Below are 22,281 nucleotides of genomic sequence, written 5' to 3'. Positions count from 1 at the left end.
TAGTGTTTTGTGCAGTCCTTGCATGGGATTTTGTACACTACATTAGTTTTGCTCATGTTGGGTATTGGGTCCTTCGTTCTGGTGAGTTGTTGTCGGAGAGTGGCTGTTGGTTTGTGCGCTGTTATGAGTCCTAGTGGTCGCTTGGGACAACACTACTATTATAGGACAAGCCAAACAGGGAACAGCCAAGGAATTCCTCGAGGCTTGGTACTCATCCACAGATTCAATCAATAAGCACATCAACCTGGACCCAATATACCGACCACTGCAACGGACAGCTGGAACTGACAACCGGAAGTGGCAGATTCAAACCACTTCAAATGCCGGAGGAAAGATCACAGAAGCGCTTCACAGGAGCGCTGAGGATGTCACCTAGACAGGGGACGAAACGTCTGCAACACAAATTCTTAATTCCATGTTTACGTTCCTCCCTAATTTCTCTATTCTCCTCAAGGGCTTCGTCAGTTTGTAGCTGCCTAGACCTATCATCTGCTTTCTTTTTCCTTTCTACTAAGCTTACAATTTTCTTTGTCATCCATGGTTCTTGAATCTTGCCATTCCTATCCTTCAGTTTTGCAGGGACATGTATGTCTTGCACTTTAATCAACTGGTCTTTAAAAGTCTCCCACATGCCAGATATAGATTTGCCCTCAATAACCGCTTCCAATCTACATTCCCCAGTTCCTGTCTAATTTGACTCGTACCAACTGTATGGATTTCGCACAGAGCAGGAAGTGCAGGAAAGCTTCCTGGTTTATAGTCAGCTCCTTGCTTAAATCCAGAGCTAAATTTCTAAAACTGACCCGAATGCCTAGAATGCCAATGTTTGGGCCCCTGCTCCCATTCACTGTCCTGATACTCTGTTGGAAACTGGTCAAATTCCAAGTTCGATGCAATAGGGATTTCTGTCATGCCCTACTCGCACCCACATTGTCAAAACTGAAATGTGAAAATGGTCAAGTACTAGATGACTTGCATTTAGCAGCTGTCAATAAAGATAATGAAAAAACAAATGAATTTACTTGCTTGACAAAAATATTCTTAATATATTTCAAAATTATGTTAAGGAAAACAAATTCAATTTTAAATTTGTACCTTGAAAATAAGGATTTTTTTCATTTATATTGCACAATCAGAATCTCAAGACATTTCACACTCTCAGTTTTAGTTGCAGTATAATGTCAGGAAGTAGGCACCATGCCACAACCAGATAATGTTGAAGCAAGGATAAACATTGTCAAGGCACTGGGAGAGCTTTCCTACTCTTCTTTAATTAATGCCATGGGTTCTTCTGTACTCACAAACCCTGTTCCCTCTAAGCAGTGTGTGACAGCCACTTCAAAGTTCTGTGCATGTCAATTGGCATCACTGATTCCAGAAGGTCACTGCACACATGTATCTCAGAGAGTCATGCAGCTGCAAAGAAAAATTAGAGGGAATACTGCTCACAAGTGAGCCAAAGGGGCATCAATTAAACTTATCATCCAAAACACAGTGCTAGATAATGCAACACTCCTCAGCAGTAAGAGCAATATCAGCGTGAATTATCCACACAGCATAATTAGTGGCTAAATGCTGACTTTTACTTGAAATTTTGAGTTTGGCTCTGATGCTTTATAATTTTGTTTTAAATACAGCAATTCAAATAATGCTGGAAGCTCATAAGGTTACAATTTCAGTATGAAATGTTCCTTAAAGTTTGCCTTAAAACTACATTTGTTGTACTAGAGTCGCATTAGCTTACTGTGGCCTTTGTATGGTTGTCATGCAAAAAAAGTCTTATCTCAACACTCCCTGGTGCAAAGACACACCAAAATAAGTCATTTCTTAGTTATATGAATGATGCTTTCTGATTTGTTCATAGGTATGGGCATCACTGGCAAGGCCTACATTAATTGCTCATCCTCAATTGAGAAGCTGTGGTGAGCTATCTTCTTGAACTACTCCAGTGCAATGTGGTGTGGGGTGAGGGACAGTTGTGGGAGAGTAACGATGTCTGGATCACACTGTTGTCCAATATATTGGTCACATAACTAAACTGACAATTCAAATAACTGGATTGATAAGTAAAATGAGTAATGGAAACCTTTCTTCAATTGGCTGAATGTGCAATTATAGTTGAAACGTGTCAATGTTAAGTGATGTGCAAGCAAAGAGGGAATGAAGATATCAAGTACATGAGATGTGAAAAGCAGCTTGTCAAGCAAATTAGACTCTGAGAAGAGTTTTTTTCTGAATTTTAGGTTGAAGAATGGAACATGATAGCTGAGATGCATCGGTCACTCTACATCAAACTGCAACAAGGTCAGGACTGGAAACCTTATGCAGTTCTGTATTCTTCATTAGCGAAGGCTTATAGAGGATGCACTAGAACCATAAACCAAAACAAAACACTGCAGATGTTAGAAATCTGAAACTAAAACAAACTGGAGATACTCGGTAGGGTCACTGGACTTAAAACATTAATTCTGTTTTCTCTTTCCCAGATGCAGGCAGTTTTGCTGAGTTTCTCCAGCAACTTCCGTTCTTGTTGCATGAGAACATGCCTGTTAAGAGGAAATATGAAGAAAAGGACCCTCAAGGCAATTTGCTTTGGAAAGATGGGATTGCAGGGTCACGGAAGAGGTATTTAAAATTAGGAAGATATAGCACAGAGTACAGAAAAATAGAGACAAGATTAAATGAACTAAATAAACTACCACAGCTTTCAGAAGTTGGGAAGTTGTGGAATTAGTGATCCAAGAAGTTGCCATGTCTTCACTGTAGAACGGTTTATTTCTACTTTTCAACCACTGAGATAGAGGCAATGCTAATATGGGACGAGCATCCCTGCTTCAGAGAAGGGTAAACATCAACATGAAATGATTTGAAGACTAACTTGTTTCAATCTGGCAAAGGTTTTGGGCATTGCAATTTCCAAACCATTCTATGGAAAACTACTGTTTTTGCTAAAAACCTTCACATTTTGTCTCCCATTTCCAAGGGAATGGTATATCATTACATTGATTGTGCCCAGGCTCAGGTTTCAAATTGACTGAAGTAGAAAGATTAAGATCACATGTAAAGGAGCCCTTCACCCTCTTTTGTTTCAAAATAAATGTACCTGGTGGGTCAAACCGCCTTGTCATATTTATTCTCTTTGTTAATCCATTTATGACGCACTCAAAATTACAAACAAAGAAACCTTTGGATTTCTATGAGAAGAACAAGATTCTCATTATTACCCTGTCAGTCCTACAACTGAAATATACATATTTTCCTTAAAACCTTAGCATGTTTTTCTGCATCAAATGCTCGACACTTGAAACATCAGATATTCAACTTGATCAAGTCCGAGCCATTCTTTATTTCTATCATTCAAAGGAGTTAATGTCATTAATCTGCTGTGGACCTCCAAGGGTTTTGAACATGCCTCACAAATGGCATATGATAACAGCCAACAAGTTCAGGCATGAAATGCCTGTGCAGCAGACCACAGGAAGCTTAATACATTATTATTATTACACAATACCTCCTGTAAAAGAATACATAAATCATGTTTGTACTCTTGTAAGAACATAATTTATGAACGTATGAGACAATACATAAAGATATGTTACATGCTCATCATACAATAGTGCTCATATTTCCACACATGTAAGACACTTAATCCATTGCAACATTATTGGCATCACTCTCAGTTTGCATCAGTGATCAACAGTAGTAAAACATCCCCTGGTGTGGTCAGGAGTCCCACTCTGGCAGGATAGTCTCTGCTGCAAAGGAAAACAACAGATCAAGAAGGTGAATGAATAGATGGTCTTCGTTTTCCCTGGGCTCTCCTCTCAGTTAGCAGAGCTTTTCATTTCTGCTCACCTTGTCCAGTGCTCATGCCAGCAGTCAGCTTCCAGAGGTCACAACCTTCAGTAAGTGCCTTTAGTCATCAGTTTTAATGCACATACATATCTCATGGGCAGGTTTCAGAATACAAAATATAGAATCCCTAGTGTGGAAACAGGCCCTTCAGCCCAACAAGTCCACACCAGCCCTCCAAAGAGTAACTCACCCAGACCCATTTTCCTATATTTACCCCTGAAGTACCTACCCTACACATCCCTGAACACTATGGACAATTTAGCACGGCCAATTCACCGGACCTGCACACCTTTTGACTGCGGGAGGAAACTGGAGCACCCAGAGGAAAGCCACACAGACATGGAGAGAAGGTGCAAATTCCGCACACAGTCGCCCGAAGTTGGAACCGAACCCAGGTCCCTGGCACTGTGAGGCAGCAGTGCGAACCACTGAGCCACTATGTTGCCCACTTCTTGAAAGGTATGGAATCCAGGAGGTTGTGTCCCAGTGGTCAGTTCATCAGACAGACGTTTTTGGGTATAATACAGTAATCCAGACAATGAGCATGGCATTGCTGGCTTAGCATAAGAACATAAGAAGTAGGAGCAGGAATAGGCCATCTAACCTATCGAGCCTGCTCCACCAGTCAATAAGATCATGGCTGATCTTTTTGTGGACTCAGCTCCACTTGCCAACCTACTCACCATAAACCTGAATTATTTTACTCTTCAAAAATCTATCTATCCTTGCTTCACTGGACAAGGAATTCCACAGAATCTCAACACTTGGGGTAAAGAGGTTCCTCCTCAACTCATTTCTAAATCTGCTCCCTCTAGTTTTGAGGCTATGGCCCCTAGTTCTAGTTTCATTTTCTAGTGGGAAAAAAGACTCTGCTTCTCTCTCTCTCTCATCTATTTCCTTCATAATTTTTCACATTTCTATAAAATTATACGCTGGCACCAACTCTGAACACAATTAATTTATTTTTTTCCACAGCTCTCTCATCCCAGATGAAGAAATATGGGTGAAAAGATTAACTCTACAAGAGACTGCCAAAGATTCTAAGTAGCAGGCAAAATTATTGATAAATCTAGCAGTATTTAGAGGATGCCAATCTTGTTTGTTTAAAACTGTCTGATTTTAGGTAGAAGTGAAACATGAGTGAGCAGCAACATACAGTCTGCAGCTGGAAATGTACTCAGGAAATTCGACATTCAGTGTATCCATGTAACCATCAACGTTTTAAGCCGACATTATCTCAATAATGTCTTAATTGACGAGAACATTTGTCTTTTGTTTTGCTGAGATTATATATTGAAACATTGGACAGGAGCTTGTTAATACAGACAATTTATGTCCCCAGAGTAGAAAGTGCACATATTGAGGAAGAATGTATTGAAGATGAGTTGATAGCTTCTAACTATTTACACTTACAGGTCATGCTGATTTTGTTTTTGACTTCTCCATGAAAATGTTGTGTAAACTTTCCTTTTTCATTAAAAAAAATTCAGATTTAAGCCCAGCAATTTTTTAAAAATTCTCTCATGTACTGTTGGCTGACAGTAACCAGCATTTAGAGCCTGTCCTGAGTTGTCCTTGAGAAGATGATGGCCAACAGCCTTCTTGAACTCCTGCAATCCAATGTGCTGCAGGCAGACCCACAATGCTGTTGGAAATTCCAGAATTTTGACCCAGCACCATTGAAGGAAACGTGACATATTTCCAAATCAGGATGGTGAGTGGCTTGGAGGCGAACATGCCATTCCATGGTGACGTTCCATGTATCTGCTGTCTTTCTAGATGATCGTGGATTTGGAAGATGTTATATAAAGATCGTTAGCAGTACATCTTCTAGGTAAGTTTACATTGCTGCTACTTAGCATCGGTGGAGGGGGATTGGATGTTTGTGGTTGTGATGCCAATTAAGTGGGCTACTTTGTCCAGGGTGGGGTCAAGCTTCTTGCTTGTTGTTGGAGCTGCACCCATCCAGGCAAGTGCACAGTATTCCATCGCACTCCTGACTTGTGCTTTGTAGATGGTGGTCAGACTTTGAGGAGTCAGGAAATGAGTTACTCGCCACAGTATTCCTAAAGCCACTGTGTTTATGGGCAAGTCCAGTTGAGTTTTTGGTCAATGGTTAGGGGGGAATTCAGTGATAGTAGCACTACTGAATGTCAAGGGAAGGTGGCTAGATAGTCCCTTATTGGAGATGGTCATTGCCTGGCATTTGTGTGGTGTAAATGTCAGCCCAAGCCTAGAAATTGCCCAGGCATTGCTGTATTTGAATATGGACTGCTTCAGTATCTGAGGAATCACTCATGGTGCCGAACATTGTACGATCATCAGCAAACTTCCCGCTCCTGGCCTTCTGATGGAGATTATGTCATTCATGAAGCAGCTGAAGATGTTTGGACTTAGTACACACTACGCTGAGGAACTCCGACAGAAATAACCTACAGCTTTACCTTGTGTGAAGGTTTATACTTCTATTTCCAAGATTTTTAGTACTGCTTTCTCTAAGAATGAGGATGTCCCTTGATATTAAGGAACTAAGTTCTGCGGTGGGATTGGCATAAATTGGAACTGAAATATGGAACAGGCCTGAGTTTTGTAAATTGCTTTTCAGTATAAGCAAAGATGTCAATTTTATTATCTCACTAATGTTTAATTGAGTGATAAACAGACATAGACCTGTTTTTATTTGCAGAATTACAGTAGTGTACAATATGAAAAGTGGCCATTCAGCCTGCCACGCCCTTGCTCACTCTTGCAAACGGCAACTCAAGTGGACCCCAGCTCTCACTCTTTTCCAAAGTCCTGAAAATCTTTTTCCTTTTCCTGTTTTAAGCCAATCCCCTCGTGTAAGTTAGGATCAGTCTGAAGGAAGACATTCCAATTAATCATAATTCAAACTGTTTCCTGTTTGTTAAGTACCTTAAAGTAAAACTGTTTGGTTAGCAATCCTCCTGTCAGTCAAAACAGTTTCTCCTGATTTACCCTGCATTTCCTGTTGTTTAACATAGCTCGCTACCTGGAGGTGAAACATCTATTGCCAAGCACAACCTTCTACACACTTAAAGTAAATTAATCTTCCTCCAAACAACAACAAAATCTTTTTGTACAACAAAATATAATGAGTGACCTCCTTTACCCCATCTCATACAGTAATGTGTCAAATACATCAATGAAGAAGAAAAAAATTGCAAATGAAAATTCAAAACCTCATTTACAGGAGCAATATATTTCCTGCTGAGACAAGAATTTAATACCTGGGCTCAGGTGGCCAACAGCTTTGCTCATGGTTGATATTGTAATCTGTTCTGCCTTCCCTACAAGTGGATTGGATTTCAACCCTGAATCAAGACAGGCTATTACATGTACATACAACACTGACGCACGCGCACACAACAGCAATTAACAGGAGTGAAACTGATCCGCAGTGCCAACATGGAAGAGATTCTCAGCGAGTTGAAACTCCGTTTTACATGCCAAATAGCACATAACATGATCAACATTGCATTTCAAAAATAAACAGATAACAATGAGCCACCATAAAGTGCAAAAAAGCTACAAAATATATTGAGTTCAAAACATGTTTGCTTTACTGTCCTTTTAGACATATTGATAAATGTCTCAAAAAAAAACTCTTTCAGATACATTTATAAGATAGAGTGGATAATTCAAATGGGAATACAATGCATTACACTTGCATATCAGCTTGGCTTCATTGGTAGAGCTCCCGCATCTGAATTTTAAACAGATTGGTCATTCAAAAGATTTCATTATATAGCATTGAGTTGCTCTATATCTTCTATAGTATAGTAGATCAGACACTGAATTTATACAACATGCTTCTATATTAGCAGATGTGAATCTCAATAGATGAGTGCAATATATTAGTGCGAGAGCACTATTAATCAAAGAAATGTTAAATCCGACAGCTATGCTTAGTGGCCATGTTTCCAACAGTCAATTAGCCAAACACAATGGCAATCTTAAAACAATGGATGACAATAGTAAGTATATGCTTGAAAAAAAATGCTGCAATGCATAAACAGGAATCTGATAATATTGCTCAATGCTTACCAGTTCCTGAGGTGCAAAGTTTGCAGAGTCAGGATCTACCGACCAGTAACAGTAATCAAAGGTGAACTCGATCTTCCGCTCCCTTGCATTCCCAGGGCTATCAAGTCGGGAATCCAGCTAGAATGGGATTCAGAAAACATGGGCAAATGTAAACACGATTCCCCATCTTCTAAATGTGCAATTTAAATTCTATGGATTTGTCTTTTGAGGGATTTGGCCAATTATACTGGTGATATTATCCATTAGAGAACATAGAACGGTACAGCATAGGAATGAACCCTTCAGCCCATGATGTTGAGCCGAACATGACACCAAATTAAACTAATCCATTCTGCCTGCCATTGGTACATATCCCTCCATTCCTTGCATACCTAAAAGTGCCTTAAATGCCAAACGTATCTGCCTCCACCACCACCCCTGGCAGCGTGGTCCCGACTCCTACTATTCTCAATATAACAAACCTTACCCCTCACACCTCCTTTGAACTTCTCCCCTGACCGTAAATGCATGCCTCCTCGTATTAGACATTTCAACTGCGAAAAAGATTCTGATCATCAACCCTATCTATCCATTTCATAATTTTATAGACTTCTGTTAAGTATCCCCTCAGCATCCATCACTCCAGCAAAACCAACCTGAGTTTTTCTAGTCACTCCTTACAGCTTATATCCTCTAATCCAAGTAAACCTCTTCTGCACCGTCTCCAAACCCTCCACATCCTTCCTGTAACGTGACAACCAGAATTGAACGTAATACTCGATCTGTGGCCTAACCAAAGCTTATAAAGGTGCAACATGACATTCTGAATTGTGTACTCAGTTCCCTGACCAATAAAGGCAAGCACCCCATATGCCTTCTTTATAACCCTATCTACTTGTGTGACCACTTTCAGGAAGCTATGGACTTGAACTGCAAGATCCTTCTGTAAATCAATGCTGTTCAGGGCCCTGCCATTAAATGTATACTTTTCCTTAACATTTGATCTCCCGAAGTGCAGCACCTCACATTTACCTGGATTCAACTGCATCTGTCATTCTGCCGCCCAAATCTGCAACTGATCGATATCCTGCTGTATCCTTCGACAGCAATTTACACTATCCACAACTCCACCTATCTTTGTATCATCTGTAAACTTACTAAGTCTTCCCCCCCATATATATTTTAATTCAAGTCATTTAAGTCATATATCACAAACAGCAGATGTCATAGTACAGATCCCTGAGGACCACGCCTCGTCACAGACCTCCAGCCTGGAAAAACACCCTTTCACCACAACCCTCTATCTTCTATGAGCAAGCCAATTCTGAATCCACGTGGCCAAGGCACCGTGAATCTCATGCATCTGAACTTCTGGATGATCCTACCATAATGGACCTTGTCGAAAGTTATGGTTATCATAGAGTCATACATCTCTCCTATAGGAAAGATGTTGTCAAAGTTGAAAGGGTTCAGAAAAGATTTACAAGGATGTTGCCAGAGTTAGAGGATTTGAGCTATCGGGAGGGGCTGAATAGGCTGGGGCTGTTTTCCCTAGAATGTCAGAGGCTAAGGGATGACCTTACAGGAGGTTTATAAAATCATGACAGGCATGGATAGCATAAGCAGACATGGTCTTTTCCCTGGGTTGGGCGAGTTCAGAACTAGAGGGCATAGATTTAGGGGAAAGATTTAGGGGAAAGATTTAAAAGGGACCTAAGGGTCAACTTTTTCAAAAGCTGGTGCATGTATGGAATGAGCTGCCAGAGGAAGTGGTAGAAAAGCAGAATGTTTCCATGCTGTACATCTCTATGACTCTACGTGACAATTAAACCAATATTCAAACTGCCATCAATGAACTTGATACTTGTGGAGCTCCACTCCAAAAAAGCTCCAACAAATATCAGGATAGCAACATCATAGGAATGCTAAGACAAGATAGTGGACATTTAGGGTGTCAGTAGGCAGAAACGGGTACTGCAGATGCCAGAGACTAGAGTCAAGATTGGAGTGATGCTGGAAAAGCACAGCAGGTCAGGCAGCATTCAACAAGCAGGAAAATTGACATTTCGGGCAAAAGCCCTTCATCAGGAAGGATACTTAGGGTGTCGTTATCAATTCAGTTATCTCAGGTTGTTTGTTCTTGGCCACTGGACATATGGTTAGAGGTGAGGAACAAATGTCAGAAACAGCTACCAGCTCCCAACTAGCCCAGGGACACGTCAAAAATAATTCAAGTAGGTATGGAAAGAAATACGTTTCGTACAATTGATTTTGAATTTCTGTCACTTCGAGTGACAATATTGTTTCGAGTTGAAACACTTGGTGGGCGGCACGGTGGCACAGTGGTTAGCACTGCTGCCTCACAGCGCCAGAGACCCGGGTTCAATTCCCGCCTCAGGCGACCGACTGTGAATTGATTTTGAATTTCTGTCACTTCGAGTGACAACATTGTTTCGAGTTGAAACACGGTGGCACAGTGGTTAGCACTGCTGCCTCACAGCGCCAGAGACCCGGGTTCAATTCCCGCCTCAGGCGACCGACTGTGTGGAGTTTGCACATTCTCCCCGTGTCTGCGTGGGTTTCCTCCGGGTGCTCCGGTTTCCTCCCACACTCCAAAAATGTGCAGGTTAGGTGAATTGGCCACGCTAAATTGCCTGTAGTGTTAGGTGCAGGGGTAAATGTAGGGGAATGGGTCTGGGTGGGTGCGCTTCGGCGGGTCGGTGTGGACTTGTTGGGCCGAAGGGCCTGTTTCCACACTGTAAGTAATCTAATCTAATCTAATATTAGCAACACAGAACTAGTGCTTTGGTTGTAATGATCTCCATGCGAGACTCCAATGTACAAGCCAAAATGAATCACTGGTGACTCCTGTCAAGCTCAAGAAGCCATGTAAACATTTGTCAATTAGCATCATGTAACAGCAAATTGAGCGACACAGACAACTTTTGTTTTTGGTTAATTAGGCGTGGGACACGATCACTAGTGTTTACATAGGTATTTTAAAATGTAGCAGGTCACTTCATAGACGAAACACATGAGCAAGCTTTTTTCAGTGAAAACAATCCCAAATTATATGCAATCCTGAAACACCTGTTTTCACACAAGCTCTCTCTAAAATAAATTCCGCTCTATCACAATGCCAATAAGGAACATAGCATTTCATACATGGTACTGAAAATGCAACCCAACATTGAAGCTCACCTTTGACCCAAACTCTCCTCAATCGCAATTTACCAGTCAGTGTGCAATAACAATTTAGAGGATACACTGAAAATCATACATTGCTATTCCCAATTAGCTTTGGAGCATGGAATAGGTTATATTTGTACAGGATTGGTGCACTAAATCTATCACAAGCAGCAAGTGGATTGCTATGCATGCAGTAGCAGTTTAGAACACAAAAGATTAATGAGAGATTGAAGCACTATGGAATATTGAGCAAGGATCAGTTCATACTCGTGTGTGAAATGGTTTAAGCTGTAAGTTATTGGCCTGATCAGGTTACAACACTTTAACAGATTGATATTCACATGTTCAATTAGGCAACAAAAGATTTGCAGATATTTACAACAGTCTGATTGTAAATTATGACTTTAGAACAAACACCAATTTCTATTTTTCCCTTCTGGCACTTACCCAATCCAAATGCCACGCTGGGGAAGAACACAGCTCTTTATTTAAAAAACTAACACCATGGTTAAATAAAAACATACAATTAACAAATTATTACAAACATTTCTCATCAGGGGATGTAAAAGACAAAAAACAAGAAAAATAGGAAGGAGTATGTGAGGGATAGAAGAGAGGGGTGGGGATTTTGCACCACAGCCCCTAAAAGCCCAGCTTATTTTTTAAAAATGCTACCAATTAAAACAAAATACCAAAGTCACTAAAACCAAAGTTTTTTTTTTAAAATCAACCTGTTCATAGACAGGATGCAGCTGGAATTTGAACCCGGGACTTTCAGACCCAGGGACAGGGAAACTTTTTATTCATTGACAGGATGAGGGCATCGCTGGCTAAACCAGCATTTATTGCCTATCCCTAATTGCCCAGAGGCCAGTTGAGAGTCAACCACATTTCATGCGGGTCTGGAGTCACATGTAGTCCAGACCAGGTAAGGATGACAGTTTCCTTCCCTAAAAGGGCATGAGTGAACCAGATGGGGTTTTACAACAACAATTGACAATGGATTCATGGTCATCATTAGACTCTTGAATTCCAAATTTTCTTTTATTATTGAATTCAAATTCCACCATCGGCCATGGCGGGATTCGAACCCGATTTCCTAGAACATTATTTGGGCCTTTGCATTAACAGTCCAGCGATAATACCACTCGGTGATTGCCTCCCCTTATGGCACTACCACTGTGCCATAAGAGTGACAAGACCCAGGTGCTTTCTCTTATTGTCTAAATCAACCGTTGCAGAGGCGTTATCTCACACCCCTGGACCAGGTGGGACTTCAACCCAGGCCTCCCGGGTCCAGATGCTGCAGACATAGGCCGCTTGCAGGATGAGAAAGGGAAATTAACATTGGGTAATGCTGAAATAGCTGAGGCCTAAAATAACTATTTTGTGTCTGCCTTCACAGAGGAAGACGTGTTTAACATGCCAAAGAATGAGGTTAAGAAAAGATTGGAGGTGAGAACCTCAATTCAGTTGTTATCACGAAAGGGGTAGTGTTGAGCAAACTCGAGGGTCAAAAGGTATATAAGTTCCGTCGTTCTGATGGAATGCATCCCAGGGTGCTGATCAAAATGGCACAAGTCAAACTTCATTGGACTCCGGGCAGGTCCTGGTGGACTGGAAGACGCCGCTGTTAAAAAACGGGTGTAGGCAAAAGGCAGGTAACTATGGGCCAGTTAGCTTAACATCTGCGGTCAGGGAAAATGCTGGAGGCTATCATTAACGAAAATAGTGAAACATCTGGATGAAGGGGGTTCCATCAGGCAGGCGCAGTATCAATTCAAGAAAGGAAAGTTAGGTTGTGTTTGACAAACTTACTGGAGTGGAGGATGTGACAAGCATGGTGGATGGTGGGAAACAGGTGGATGTTGTATACTTGGATTTCCAGAAGGCGTTTGATAAGGTGCTGCATAAAAGACTCATCCAGAAGATAAGAATGCATGGGGATGGATAGAGGACTGGTAGAAAGCCAAGAGATGGGATAAATGGGCACTTCTCTGGTCAGAAATCAGTGGTGAGTGCGGTGCCACAGGGCCCACAACTATTCATGATACATATAAATGATGTGAAAGCGAAGACCAAGTGTAATATATCCAAGTTTATTGACGACACTAAACTGAGTGGAAAGGCAAACTGTGCAAAGGATGTAGAGGGTCTGCAGAGAGCTTTAGATAGGTTAAGTGAGTTAGCAAGGGTCTGGTAGATGAAGTACAATGTTGGTAAATGTGAGGTTATCCAATTTTGAAGTAAAAATAGTAGGTCAGTATTATTTAAATGGTGGAAGATTGCAACATGCCAGATGTTGTGCAGAGAGACTTAGGACTGCTCGCACATGAATCTCTAAAAGTTTATTACAGATACAACAGATAATTAGGAAAGCAAATGGAATATTGGCTTTCATTGCTAGAGGGATTAAATTTAAGAACAGGGAGGTTCTGCTACAATTGTACAAGGTGTTGGTGAGGCCACACCTGCAGTATTATGCGCAGTTCTGGTCTCCTTACTTGAGGAAGTATATACTGGCTTTGGAGACCGTGCACAGTGTGTTCACCAAGTTGGTTCCGGAGATGAAGGGTTACCCTATGAGGAGAAGTTGAGCTGCCTGGGACTGTACTCGCTAGAATTTAGAAGAATGAAAGGGGATTTTATAGAGATATAAAATTATGCAAGGGATAGAAAAGATAAAGGCAGGCAAGTTGTTTCCGCTGATGGGCGAGACCCAGGACTAGGGAACATAGCCTCAAGATTAGAGGGAGTAGCTTTCGGGCAAAAATGAGGCGCAACTACTTTTCCTAGAGAGTAGTGATCTATGGAATTCTCTGCACAAATAAACAGTATATTCAAGAGATAGTTGGATGGGTTTTTGCACAGGAGGGGAATTAACGGTGATGGGGATAATGCAGGTAGGAGGAGCTGAGACGATGGATAGATCAGCCATGATCTTAATGAATGGCAGAGCAGGCTCAACCGGCTAAATGACCTACTCCTGCTTCTATTACTATGAAGCTACGACACTGACACTGCCACTGCACCACAAGAGCCCTGAAGAAGCCAGGTCTTTTTCTTCTTTTCTTAAAAGTATGCAGAACCGCTCTAACAACTGAATATTTTTTCTTCCCATCACCAAATCACCCATGGTGCTTTTTTCATCTACTAATGACTAACAGTAAATTACCCATGTTTGTAAAGTAATCATTTCCATGCAAAATCTGTTAAGGGTAACAGAAGGCAAGGGAATGGTTAGGAGAGGGAAAGTAAGAAACAAGACTCAAACCAGCAATCTTCAGATCATGTCACAATGAACCACAATGAACTCAGACCGCTTACCATTAGACTGCACAATTACCAAGAACCCAGCTCATTAGTACAAAGTCCAATCAGCATCACCTACTCTAATCCAGCTTTAAAACGTCTTGTATATCTTATGCTGACAATAGGTGTATTAATTTAATTCAAATAGAGATCACCTTGGCAGGGATTAAATATCAATTCTGGAGTAAAGTACAGCATTTAAGCCATTTGCGTAATGGTGGCTCAGTAGTTAGGACTGCTGCTTCACAGCGCCAGGGACTAGATTCAATTCCAGCCTCGGGCAACTGTCTGTGCAGAGTTTGCACATTTTCCCTGTGTCTGCGTGGGTTTCCTCCCACAATCCAAAGATATGCAGGTTGAGTGAATTGGGTGTGCTAAATTGCCCATAGTGTTCTTGGATGTGGAGGATAGGAGCATTAGTCAATGGTTAAATGTAGGTGAATGGGTCTGGATGGGTTACTCTTTGGAGGATCGGTGTGAAAATGTTGGGCCAAGGTGCCTGTTTCCACACTCAGAATTCTATAATTAAAAAATATCAATTTCAAATAAAATTGGTTGGATAGTAAATAGTGAGGAGGACAGCCTTAGATTACAGGAGGATAATGGATAGGCTGGTCAGATGGAATTCAATCTGGATATGGAGGAACCTCTATTATCCGAACGAGGTGGGCGGGCACTATTTCATTCGGATAATCGATTATTCGGTTAACCGATTAAATGCCTTTCCTCTGGGGCTCGGAGTTTCAGTCTGCTCCCTGTTGAGGTTACGAGGCAGCAGCACACAGCGTGCACACCCCCCACCCTGTCCATCACCACCCCCAATCCAATTCCATCTAACGCTGCCCGACCCCTCTCTGGCGCAGCCAGACTAGACACCAACAAGACTGCTGCTGCTGCCGCCGCCTTTTGGGGGAGTGAGTCTCTGAACAGCAAACGCACAGTCTGTCTCACACACTCACTCACACACACTTTCTCACACACTCTTACTGCAACTTTTTGACAGGTTCTACCTTTGTCCTGTACAAGGCAATGTTAGAGAGATTATCTGGGGAAGGGAGGTTTAGGGTACACCCCTGTGTAGAACTCCAGGGAAAGTGTGAGGAGAGAGAGAGGGCAGGAAATCATTTGGAGACGGCTCCTGTTTAATCACTGTAAACAAAAGACACAATCAGTGTTGGAAACACATCTTTGATGTAATGTTTTTATCGGGACCTCGAGATTTCCTTCAGATAATCCGATATTTGGATAATTGATATTCAGATAATCGAGGTTCCTCTATAAATGCAAGGTGATGCACTTGGGCAGGACAAACAAGGAAATGGAACACATGTTGAACAGGAACACTCTGGCAAGCACAGAGGATCACAGAGATCTTGGTGTGCATGTTCATTAATCTCTTAAGTGGTTAAGAAGGCATGTGAGATACTGCCTTTATTAGTCAAGGCATAGAATTTCAAGTCGAGAAGTGTGGCGCTGGAAAAGCACAGCAGGTCAGGCAGCATCCAAGAAGCAAGAGAATTGACATTTGGGCATAAGCCCTTCATCAGGAATATGGAGGGGGAACAGAGAGATAAAAAGGGTGGGGTGGGGTGGGAAGGAAGATGGACAGGTAGGACAGTTCAAGTGGGAGGACCCGAGTTGGAGGGCTGGATCTGGGATGAGGTGGAAGGAGGGGAAATGAAGAAACTGTTGAAATCGATTTTGCTGCCATGTGACTGGAGGATAGCATAGAGTTTAAAAGCAGGAAAGTTATGCTAAAGTGTTGATGAGGCCACAGCTACAGTATTGTGTGCAGATTTGGAACCCACGTTTTAGGAGGGACTTGATAGCATTGGAGAGGGTGCAGAGGAGATTAACCAGGATCTTGTCTGGGCTGAAGCATTTCAGTTAGAAAGAGAGAGACTGGACAAAATGGAATTGTTTACCTTAGAGCAGAGGAGATTGAGGAGGGGGGACATGATTGAGATGTATAAAATTATTAGGAGCATGGACAAACTAAACAGAAAGAAACTTTTCCCTGTGACAGACAAATCACTGACCAACAGGCATAAATTTAAGGTAAGGGGAAGACAGAAGGCTTAGAGGAAATAAGGGAAAACAATTCTCACCTAAAGGGGTCGGTGGGAATCTGAAACTCACCAAATGTCAGGGTGGTAAAGGCAGAAACCCTCATAACATGTAAGTAGTATATACATGTGCACTTATGGTACCAAAACATACAAGGCTATGGGCCAAGAACTGGAAATGGGAATAGATGAGTAAGTTGGTTATTGTTGACCGGTGTGCACACAATGGTGCTGTCAATCTCTTTGACTCTAAATTAAATATCCTTGAATGATTCTATGACTATACTATCAGTTTACAACAACAAAGTCAGCCAAGCATCAGTTAGCAGGCAGGTGGTAGTTTAGTTTGGGATTATGTTCGGCATGGACTGGTTGGACCGAAGGGTCTGTTTTCATGATGTATAACAATGACTGTGACCTTTTGTGTTCCTTCAATCATGCCATAATTCCATACTTAATCAAAATAATTGATTAATTAATGCTATTCAGTAGCTGGACTTGTATGTCTACATTTAGTTTAGCATGGTCAGTCACTTGGATCGATTGAGGAATTTTACATCCCCCAACATACAATTGCCAATGCTATCTAGAAGGTGGCAACTGTTCTGTAGGGTATGAGATTACTAAGATCAACATGCAGCATTCTTTACAATACAGCGAGACACACAGTTTGCAAAGGCACAAGAAAAGTCCAGCATCTTAATAATGGAAACTAAGATGATATGGGGCATGGGTTGGCTGTGATAGATTGGGAATGTTACTGAAAACAATGATAGTGGATAGGCAATGACAAACATTCAAAGAATGAATAAGTGAACCACAAAAATTGTTTATTCCTGTCTGGTGCAAGAGTAAAGAGAACAGTAGCCAAACAATGGCTTAACAGTGAAGTTAGAGATAGTATTGCAGGCATTTAAGTTGGCAAGAAGAAAAACAATAGATCTGAGGATAGGTTCTGGAGAACTTAAGAACTGACTATACAAGTTCTGTAGGCATGTAAAGGGAAATGATTGGTGAAAATTACATTCAGAAATGGAAGAATTTATAATGGGGAAAGAAGGAATGGTTGACTAACTAAATTCATACTTTGTTTCTGTCTTCACAAAACAGGACACAAATAACACCAGAACTGATAGGGTTTAAAGAGGGGGAGGAATTAAAGTAATTATGTACTAGTTGAAAAATGATGTTGGGAGAAATTGGTGAGATTGAAGGCTGATAAATTCCCACAAACTTTGATAATCGATATTCCAAAGTAATTAAGGAAGTAGCCCTAGAAACAGTGCACGCATTGAAGGTCATTTTCCGAGATTTGCTTGATCCTGGAACAGTTCCTACAAACTGGAGGTAGCTAATGTAAATGCACGTTTTAAAAAGGGAGGTGGAGAGAAATCAGGGAATTACAAGTTAGTTATATTACGATGGGAAGTTGGTGGAATCCATTATCAAGGATTTTATAGCAGAACACTTGGAAAACAGTGGTAAAATCAGACAAAGTCAGCATGGATTTGTAAAAGGGAAATCTACTGTAGTTTTTTGAGGATGTAACTAGTAGAGATGATCAGGGAGTCAATGGATTATGGGAGCCAGTGGCTATGGGGAGCATGGCAGCTTGGTAGTTAGCACTGCTGCCTCACAGTGCCAGGGACCCTCCGGCAACTGCATGTGAGGAGTTTGCACGTTCTCACAGTGTCTGTGTGGGTTTCCGCCTCATGCTCCAGTTTCCTCCCACAGTTTAAAGATGTAAAGGTTAGGTGGATTGGCCGTGCTAAATTATCCATAATGTTCAGGGATATGTAAGTGAACCATGGGAAATGCAGGGTTACAGGAACAGGTCTCGGTGGGATACTCTTCAGAGGGTTGCTGTGGACGTATTCAGCTGAAAGGCGTGTTTCCAAACTGTGGGGATTCTACGGATTCTATTAATTAGGGAGGATGGGTCTGGGTGGGATAGTCTTCAGAGAGTCGGTACAGATTGGGGCCAAATGGCCTCTTTCTGCGCTGTAGGGAATTTATGATTCTATGTAGTTTATTTGGACTTTCAGAAGGCTTTCAACAAAGTCCCATCTCAGAAATTAATGTGCAAAATTAAAATACAAAGAATTGGAGATATTGTATTGAGGTAGATTAAAAAAAAAGCTAAAGAAACAAGATGCATAAGAACAAATGGGTCTTTTTCTGAATGGTAGGCGAAAAAGTTGTTATGTTGCAAATCACTAAACCTGTGCCCTCTCGCTCTTGATCATTTAAAGTTTCTCCCTATTCACTCTGTCCGGACATCATTATTTTGAAACCTTATAACAAATCTCCTCTTAACATTGTCCTCTCCACAGAAAACAGTCCCAACTTCTCCAATATTTCCTCATAACTGAAGTTTCTCATTCCTGGAACCACTCTTGTAACCTGGTCCCCAATCTCTCCCCAATGCATTCACACCCTCCCTAAAGTGTGGTCCTCAGAAGTGTACACAATACTCCAGCTGGGGTGTAACTAGCTTCAAATACAAGTTCAAGATAATCTCCCTGCTCTTGTACTCTAGGCCCTTATCAATAAAGCTTACGATACTGTAGATTTATTATCATTCTCCACATATCTTGCCCTTTTAATGATTATGGAAATATCCAGCCAGGTCATTCGACCCCTGCACCTGCTTTAAAGTAATACCTATACTTTATAAAGTCTGGTCATGTTCTTTCTACCAAAGTATATAACCTGAACTTCTCCACATAGATCTTCATCTGTCCATTACACCAACTTATCATATTGTTCTGAAGTTCTACACTGTCCTCCTCACAGTTTACAGTGATTCTAGGTTTAGCACCATCCACAAACTTTGAAATTGTCCCCTGCACTTACGTGTGTGTGTCAGGAAAAGTTAAGGACCTAATACTGATCTTGGGGAACTCCACAAACTTTCATCAAGCCTGAAAAATATCCTATTGCATTAATTAAGCTGTTTCAGTTCTGTAATGTCCTTTGTTCAATTTTTAAGGTATAGACTAAGAAATAAAGAATTGCTCCACAACAGTTTTAATCTTTCAACACTTCTAATGCAATAATATTCTAAAACTTTATGTGCAGACACTTTAAAACTGTGACAAGGCAAATATTTGGCATAGATTTTTTTTTAAAAAGAGTCAAAGACATCGTGCAGCTTCCAAAAAGCCAGGCCCCACAAGATCATTTCGAGTAAATCTCATTTTCGCCAATAAGGGAGAGAGGGTGAAGCATGGCTTAAATGCAAGAGAAACACAAACTCAGCAAGGCCATTTGATCTCAGCGTTGAATTCAAACAACACCATTTTTACTGTAGCAAAAGTGGGAGTTACAAATTTTGTAATGTTTTTCAGACAGAGGTAGATAGATTCGTGATTAACACGGGGATGAAATATTATTGAGGGTTTGCAGGAATGTAGAATTTAGTTTAAAATCAGATCAGACATGATCTTATGGATATGGTGTGGTATGGTGACTCACTGCTGCCTCACAGTGCCACATAAACCCCTTGGCTGCTGACTGTGTGGAGTTTGCACATTCTCCTTGTGCCTGTGTAGGTTTCCTCCCACAGTCCAAAGATGTGCAGATTAGGTGGACTGGTCATGCCCATAGCATCCAGGGATATGCAGGCTAGGTGGATTAGCCATGGGAAAATGCAGGGTGATAGGGATATGGGTGGGATGGTCTTTGGAGGGTCAGCGTGTATTCAATGGGCCAAATGGCCTGCTTCCACACTGTAGGAAATCTATGATTCTGTTACTGAACCTGGAGCAAGCTCAAAGGGTTGAGTAATCTAGTCTTGTTCCTTGCTCACATATTCATAAGTTATCAGAACAGACATAAATACTTCACAAGCAGATAAATTTTGTCCAACTGTCAAACTCATAAGTTATTTAAATCCCCAATTCTTTTATAGAATCAGTCCACCGACAGGGGTGGAATTGAACCTAGGTCCCTTGCACTGTGATGCAGCAATGCTAAGCACTGAGCTGCCAAAATTAAAAACAGCCTGTGTCAGTGAGAGATTAAAAATAAATTTGTTTTAACATGTAATGGTTGCGGTTTTTTGACAGTACCTTAAGGGCTATAGTTAGTTCAGTGTTAACACTTGGCTATTTCCAAAAACTATTATCTTACCATGACATTCCAAGTTTATTAAAGAATGAGCCGTTTTGTCACGTGAAGTTATGAATGCAAGCCCATTTTATAAGTGATTAAATACTTGAGGGGACTAAAGTGTTTTGAATGAACTTTCATGAATGGGAGTTTTTTTAAAAAACATAGTGAAGAATGTACAGATATTCGGAACGTTCATTTATTTCAATTCAATGTCTCTACTAAGGTCTGCCCATCGTGGACACTGGGTAAGTAGGCACAAAATGTGTAAAAGTGGTCAGTAGATTGGCATGAAATCATGATGTGTCCTATAAGGAGCCATAGTGCTAACAGGCTGAGAAAGGTGAGGGCTAGGAAGTCTAAGATATAACTAAATAAATGAGGCAGACCTTTTAAACAGCCACTGCAGCACTTAGCAATCCCAGCAGCTTTGTCTGCCCTATCTCAGAAAACAGGAGAAAGTGAGGACTGCAGATACTGGAGATCAGAGTCAAAAAATGTGGTGCTGCAAAAGCACAGCTGGTCAGGCAGCATCCGAGCAGCAGGACAGTCGACATTTCAAGCATGAGCTCTTCATCAGGAATCCTGATGAAGAGCCCATGCTCAAAACGTCACTCTCCTGCTCCTCGCATGCTGTCTAACCAGCTGTGCTTTTCCAGCACCACATGTTTTGACTATCTCTGGAAGCAAAAGACCAACTCTATCCTGCAGGTTCCCACACTTGCCCATCCCAACGCGCCCCCACCCCAAAGATCCCTCCGTTTACAAGAGTTTCTGCCAAGGCAGGTGTGGTGAACTGGGAAATTCCTACTACCTACTTGAGAGAGAAAACCTGAGCTTTTTATGAGAGAATTTATTTTTCATACAATCCATACTGACAAGATAGAGACCAAGTGACTGATCGATTCTGCACTGACCCTCCAAAGAGCATCTCATCCAGACCCATCCAATCTCCATAATCCCACATTTACCATGGCTACTCCATCTAGCATGCACATCCCTAAACACCACACAACAATTTATCATGGCCAATCCACCTAATCTGCACAGCTTTGGATTGTGGAAGGAAACCAGAGCAACCAGCAGAAACCATGCAGATGCAAGGGGAATGTGCAAACTCCACACAGACAGTCACCCAAGGCTGGAGTCAAACCTTGATCCCTGGCACTGTGAGGTAGCCGTGCTAACTGTGTCACTGTGCCGCCCCTAAGAAATTCAACAAATTTAAGTTGCAAAACAGAAAAGTACCTGTACCTTGCATGGTTTAGGTTCTCAAAGAAATCCTTAAGCTATGAACACTGCATCTAATTCAGAGTTTGCAATGTGGGAATGGGTACTGATTTAAAATTTTTATCCTTTCTTTTAATATTCCATTCACCACTTCCCTGTTACCTAAGGTTTTCCTAGCATTAAAAAAACCATCATGTTTCCTTGTTTTTAAACTTGATTACTTAATCTACATAGGAATTTTCTGACGCAAATCGTGTTTCAGTAAAGCATTTGAGCTGCAAATATGTTTCATGAATAATACATAATTATAAAATCTAATCTCCACATTGCACCCTAATATCTTAATTTAAAGCCAAGAGCTTTCAGCATTCAATAGGTTAAAGTCATTTTTTAAAACCAAGAATTCTTTCCCTACAGTTTCAGGTTTCCTGTTTACCCTAATCACATTCAGCTGCTAACAATACTCATGATA

At 41.2% G+C, this 22,281-nt stretch overlaps 1 protein-coding gene across 1 annotated transcript in view; it reads right to left on the bottom strand.

Annotated features, from left to right (window-relative positions):
- The window catches only part of LOC122554032 (stAR-related lipid transfer protein 9-like), a gene marked incomplete at its 3' end in the record, with an annotated part of 253,157 nt that overhangs the window by 215,568 nt on the left and 15,308 nt on the right, over window positions 1-22,281 (bottom strand). The window contains exon 3 of the mRNA XM_043698518.1: window positions 7,921-8,037. Coding sequence (XP_043554453.1) covers window positions 7,921-8,037 — 117 coding nt within the window. The remainder of the gene's footprint in view (window positions 1-7,920; window positions 8,038-22,281) is intronic.

The sequence above is a fragment of the Chiloscyllium plagiosum genome, chromosome 10 (genome assembly GCF_004010195.1).
Source record: "Chiloscyllium plagiosum isolate BGI_BamShark_2017 chromosome 10, ASM401019v2, whole genome shotgun sequence".
Lineage (NCBI taxonomy): Eukaryota > Metazoa > Chordata > Chondrichthyes > Orectolobiformes > Hemiscylliidae > Chiloscyllium > Chiloscyllium plagiosum.
This window is presented reverse-complemented; position numbering and strand designations above follow the sequence as displayed.